The following is a 6,000-nucleotide window of genomic DNA, read 5'->3' as shown; positions in this document are numbered from 1 at the left end:
AAGAATGATCTGGTACTTTCCCGGCGAATAATGTTTTCCAAGATTATTCGGGTCTCCCACCGGGTCCACGTTCGTAGGGTTGCCGACGTTTCGATGGCCGAGTCGTCCATCGTCTTCAGGGCATGTCGGTACTCAGGTAACGTCGGCAACCCTACGAACGTGGACCCGGTGGGAGACCCGAATAATCTTGAAAAATGTTTTATCATCTTGCATCCAGCATTGAGCGAAAAATAGAATCTTCTTTTTGGCTCAAAACCTCAGGTCGGTCAAACTCGAGTATCTGTAAAAGTAAAATTTCTATAAATGACATAAATTTTAATTCATATATAAGACTGTACCTTAATAGCATTATTGCTCATATGAGACCATGTCTCTTTATTTGCATATAGAATAGAAGCTTGGGATCAAGTTCTATGTCCATTGTGATTCAGTCAGTGCCTATTCATTGTCAATTTTGCTTTGTACTGAAAATGATACCATGCCTCTCAAAAGGGTGACATGCAAAATCCAATTGAAAATATCTGTCTTTCCCAGGTTTGATCTTAAGACCCCAACTTCATCAGAGAAGGTTAGCAGTACAAAACTTAAATCGTACTTTGAGTTTCAAATTCTCCAAAAGTCTAATGGCCATGGCAAATCGGAATGAATAGTAAATGAGATGCAGTAGAGGGAAGCCTAAAATTACCTAGTTAATGACTCTCTCTATGCATAATTAAAAATGGAAATTATTTCCTTCAGGATAAGAAGGTTGAATCATCTCAAGAGAAGATATATTGAACGACATCACTGCTTAGACCTTCACTTAAGAGGAAATAAAAATTTTAGTTTTTGAATTCTGAAAGGTTTATTAATCAATGAGAAATGAAAAACGTTTGTTTTTTAACAATAATAACACTATATTAAAAACTATTTTAGGAATAGTCAATTACAGGATTTCAAAACATATCACCAAAGAGACAATGCTAGCAGGTTTGTTACTTCCTGGTTAGTTTCCACAACCATTGAAAACCTATGATTGAGTAATGACCAAGAGGCAGCTGACTCTTCAACAAATACTTCAGGCATGAAACACTTTGGCTGAGACAGCTTATTTACTGGGTTGCATATGGCTCTTTGAGACTCTTATACCCATATTTCTAAAAAAATTATGTGGAACCAAGGTTTTTATATATAAATTGCTTTATTGTGCATGCTACGTTCAAAAGAGATACAATTTCAAATGAAGGAGAGCAAAAAAAATTCTGTGGAATGGCACTCCAAGCTTATGAGATATGAAGCAGCAGAATATATAAATGCCTTTGGAACATGGTAGTGTTGGGAGTTAACACTGCAGGCAAAATGAACATATCAAAGGAGAAATGAAATACTCAGGGAAGATTCTAGAGGGCATTAGTATAGGAAGAAGAGATGTACAGCTGAGTGGAATGTGCCCCCACATCTTGGAGGGCAACTGATTAGTTAGGAGCATAATGGAAAGGAAGTTCTAATAAGAAAAACTAAGGAATAAACACTTAGGTCAAGAAAAGTGGGATGTGAAAGATAAATATTTTCAGGGATAAGTAGAAAAATAACATTGGATTGAAAGAATGAAACACTTCAATCTGCCACTCCATAGGGACACACTGTCTTTGCTTGATTGGCATGAATAACCTAAAGGTTTTATTATTTGATCTAAAATCCTTAGTCTTATTATTGATGCCTATCAGAATATATGCATTACTTTGACTATTTTCAGCAGATAAAGAAAAAGTTGACTAAAAATATTGTATTTTCTCATAAGGAAAGACTGATTATATCTAATGCCATGACTTTGGCACTTCATTATGCAACCTATATTTTCCAAAAAGAGTCATCTCTTAAGCTCCAAGATTTTAGGCTGGACATACCTTGTAATCTTTTTCCCCTGTGCAAATTTCTTTCATAAAATGCAAATTAAGTATTATGCACTTGTCTTTCCTTCTATTTCCTCTTCCTTTATTCATAAATTTCCCATAAACACACATGGTGTAATTACATGCAGTGCTCATCAGTACCTAGACCTAAATCATGATGAATGAAAACATTCCCAGAAAGTTTCTGCGATGGTGGTCTCAGAGGTACCTGACCAAAAAAGGAAGCACAAAAATTTTGGAAAAAAATGTATTTATTTTTTAACATAATCTTCTTTCAGCTCTATACACTTTTCCCAGCAATGTTCAATAAGTTTGATACCCTTTTTAGTAATAAGTACTGTCTTGCTTCTCAAAATAGCCATTAACTACCAACATTACTTCTTCATGGCTGGAAAATCCTTGGCCACCGTACCATTTTTTCAAGTTTGCGAACAGAAAATAATCCAAGGCAATTGGCAAATTCCCTTAGATTATTTTTGGCAAATTGGATGCATGAGGTAGCAATTCAAACTTTCATGAATTCATGAATTTTGGTCCCTGCAATAACGGATTTGTGAGCTGTTGCATTAACTTGATGAAACAACACTTTCTTCTTAGCCAAGTTCGGCCACTTATGCTTGATTTTTGTCACTCAAATGTTGCAATAAGTTTGCATAATACTTGCCGCTGATAGTTTCTGCTTTTTCAAGATGGTCAATGAAAATTATCCCACGCGCATCCCAAAAAACTGATGCCATGACCTTGCCTGCAGATGAAACAATCTTTGCCCTCTTAGGAGACAGTTCTCCCTTTTGAAGCCAATGATCCAAATCCATTCTTTTGCCTCGAGTGAGAAGTAATGGACCCATGTTTCATCCATGGTTATGAAAAGGTGCCAAAATTCTGCTTTGTTGCTGTGAAACTTTGCTATACACTTAATTGAAACATCTTCACGGCACTGGATTTTCCTCGAGTGTGAGCAAATCCGGCACCCATCTTGCACACAGCTTTCTCATGTCCAAATTTCAAGTTAATATGCAATGTACCACACTTTTTGAAATGCCTACTATGTCTGCTAGATTGTGCACTTTCAGTTGATGATTATGCAGTATCACTTGGTGGATTTTCTTCCCTGTTTCTGGAGTCGTAACCTCATTTGCTCGGCCAATGAGATGCTTGTCTTGACAGCCTCGTTTAAACTCAGCTACCAAATATTTTACTGTTTTAAACATAGGAGCAGACTCACCCTGAGTGGAGTCCAGTTCAGCTTTTAAATTGGTTGAGGTGAGGCCTTTTAAATAAAAGTATTGTATGACATAATGATGACCAATTTTCTCCATTTTCGTAAATTAACTGAAAACATTTGCTATTGATGGCTGCCAAACAAATACTAAACAATGCGGCATCTTTAAAATCAAAAATTATGCTTTATAGGTTGAATAATTTCTAATACAGTGATAATTTTAAAACAACTACCGTCATCTCTAGGTAAGGCCAAGCACTTCTGGGACCACCCTCGTAGCGCAACTATTTTCCGATTCCCATAACAAATCATTCCCTATGTGAAAGCCTTTTGTAAAATATGTGCAAAAATATTGTTGTATTGAGTTCCCTTTTTATTATGCATTGCAATAGCAGAACCTGGGTTCACTTCTATATCAACATCATTGATACTTAGTGGCATTGCTTGACCTCAATACAACTCCCTTTGAGGCCAAGGTAAACCATCTAAAAAATCTTTCAGAAATTACAACTATGGCAATCTGCTGTTTAAAATAAAGCTAAAATAATGGTAAAATACTAATTGTTAATAATGCTACATTGTTTTTGAAGGGAAATGATGCTTTTGAAAGTACTGCATACAGTATTCAAATTTGTATTCAAAGTATAAGTAATAATATTTCCTGACGTGTGAGTGAGGTGTTGAATTCAGACCACTGGTTAAGTGTCCGCATGATTGCAGATTGTATTAAAATTTATAAGATGATAACCCATACCAATTATCACTGAAAATTTTGCTATGCAAAAGAGCTACGCTAAACACATCCCTAAATTATTGATGAATAACCAAGAGCAGGGTCGAATGTCTTCTCTTGAGAAGGCCTTCGAGGAACTCAAATTATGAAACCAAATGAAGTTTTTTATTATCATTGCTACACATAAAATATGAATTAACATTTCCTTAAAAATGGTCAATGGCCAAAATTTGATTGATTACAATGGAAAAAGTTATTTTAAAATAATTTATAATGCCTAAATGAAAATCCCTGATTATGTAATTCCCTGAATTATAAACATTTTTTTTAGCCATAGAGGTCACCTAGACTGTTCCTAACCAATAGCCACCCTTAACTTGTCACTCATCCTTTTAAAGTTAGGAGAGTTCCTCCCGAGGCATTGTGTGTATATGAGTGCCATATGAGTGGATGACAAATATAACTCTACATTAATGAGGTTATTGATGAAAAGCTATTTTAAGGGTGCAGTGAGGTTGGACTTGAAAAATGCCCCCTGAGTTGTGAAAGAAAGAAGGTGGTAGAAAAGAAATGAGAAATAATTGGTTTACATTCCAAGAAAGAGACAGTAGATCAGGTGGAATGACAAAAAATGTAACCGTGACACACTTCCCACCTGGTCAAATTATTATTGAAAAGACTGAGGAAAAGGTGTGAGTTATTTTTAAATTTCCAAAGGATTACTTCATTATGGAATGAACGCTTTTTGGCTTCTCAATTGGTTTATTTAATTTCCTGGTAATGCACACAGCATAAGATTTGAAGTATTGTCTCATTTATTTAAAATGACAATAAACAAAATAAACCAATAAAGGGAAGCCAAAAACATCATACAATAAAAAATAGATGCAGAAAAAACCAGTGAGTCAGATAATACAAAGAATTTAGGAAAGAGAAAGGGAGAAAAATCCATTAGTGTGAGACATTCAATGTGAGACTATGCTGCAAGCATTGATTCCCCAGGTATGTGCTTGTATGTAATAAAAAGATCCATTTCAACTTCCACATAAAATTTAAATTATGCGTACAAAATTGCCTCATTCTATTTTCAAAGAATTTCATTTACCTGGTAAAAAAGGAAACCATGGATATCATAGTGCCATAGTTTCAATTACAATTAGTATGACTATCTTTTAATATTATCACTATGGCATCACTGCTTCTCCATGGTGAATGGTATGACTTACCATGCTTTTGCTTGAAGAATGAAACTAGAGAGAGGAATGGAGAAAACGTTTCCGGCAACATAGCCTAGCACCTGAACACAAGCTTCTTCCAAACAATATTTCCACTAGGACTACTTGCATTTGACCCAATGCCACTTCAGGCTAAAATTAATAATTGACAGACTACCTAAGTTACACCCACAAAGGCAAGTATGTATACATTGGCATTCGTTTTAGTTACTTCTGAGAACATATATATATTAAAGGAGGATTACCATCGGCATAGATCTTCATTTACATATTATCCTGCCAACCACCATGGGGGGCATGTGGCAAGGGGTGTTAGGTCACCACCCATAAAAGAGAATAAAACCACATGCAATCCCAATATATTCATGCAAGCCTGCACCCACAGAGGTGTATATATTTATGCAAAAACCTTTTTAACTTTCATGCATGCAAATACATAGGATATACTATCAACCAACATTCACATGCACACGCACGTGTAGTAAACATCTATCCAAGAATGTGCAAATTAGAATTGAAAAGTAGGAACGTGAAATTCTAATATCACATGGACATACAACTCATGGTCTCCATCCCCAGCACAGGAAGATAATGTGACACAAAGCAGCAGACAGGCACAGAGGCATTTAGCCCCCCACAGAGAGAGATGAGGGATAGAAGGAGAAACTCTAAAATAAAAAAAGCAGGGTAAGCAATACTGGAACGATCACTTGAGCCTTTAATGGCAGTTCCATGTAGGAAAGGTTTTGACAACAAAAGACATGAGATTAGTGAAAGTGCATATATTTGAGTTAAACTAATTATTCCCTAGATGCTTGTGGCACATGGGATTTTAGCTATCTGTAACCCTGCAGTTACTGTCACGTTTTGTCAGTGGGAAGGAGCCCTTGAGTCTGCTGGTTCTGGCATCTACTTCCC

The 6,000-nt window shown here is 36.0% G+C and overlaps 1 protein-coding gene across 1 annotated transcript in view; it reads right to left on the bottom strand.

Annotated features, from left to right (window-relative positions):
* Positions 1-202: 202 nt before the first annotated feature.
* The window catches only part of LOC139692526 (ATP-binding cassette sub-family C member 12-like), a 67,650-nt gene continuing 61,852 nt past the window's right edge, over positions 203-6,000 (bottom strand). Inside the window, exon 26 of the mRNA XM_071590747.1 lies at positions 203-280. Coding sequence (XP_071446848.1) covers positions 203-280 — 78 coding nt within the window. The remainder of the gene's footprint in view (positions 281-6,000) is intronic.

The sequence above is a fragment of the Hetaerina americana genome, unplaced genomic scaffold (assembly GCF_022747635.1).
Source record: "Hetaerina americana unplaced genomic scaffold, ioHetAmer1.1.p SCAF_4, whole genome shotgun sequence".
Taxonomy (NCBI): domain Eukaryota; kingdom Metazoa; phylum Arthropoda; class Insecta; order Odonata; family Calopterygidae; genus Hetaerina; species Hetaerina americana.
The sequence above is the reverse complement of the archived record's forward strand: the minus strand, read 5'-3'. Positions and strand labels throughout refer to the sequence as shown.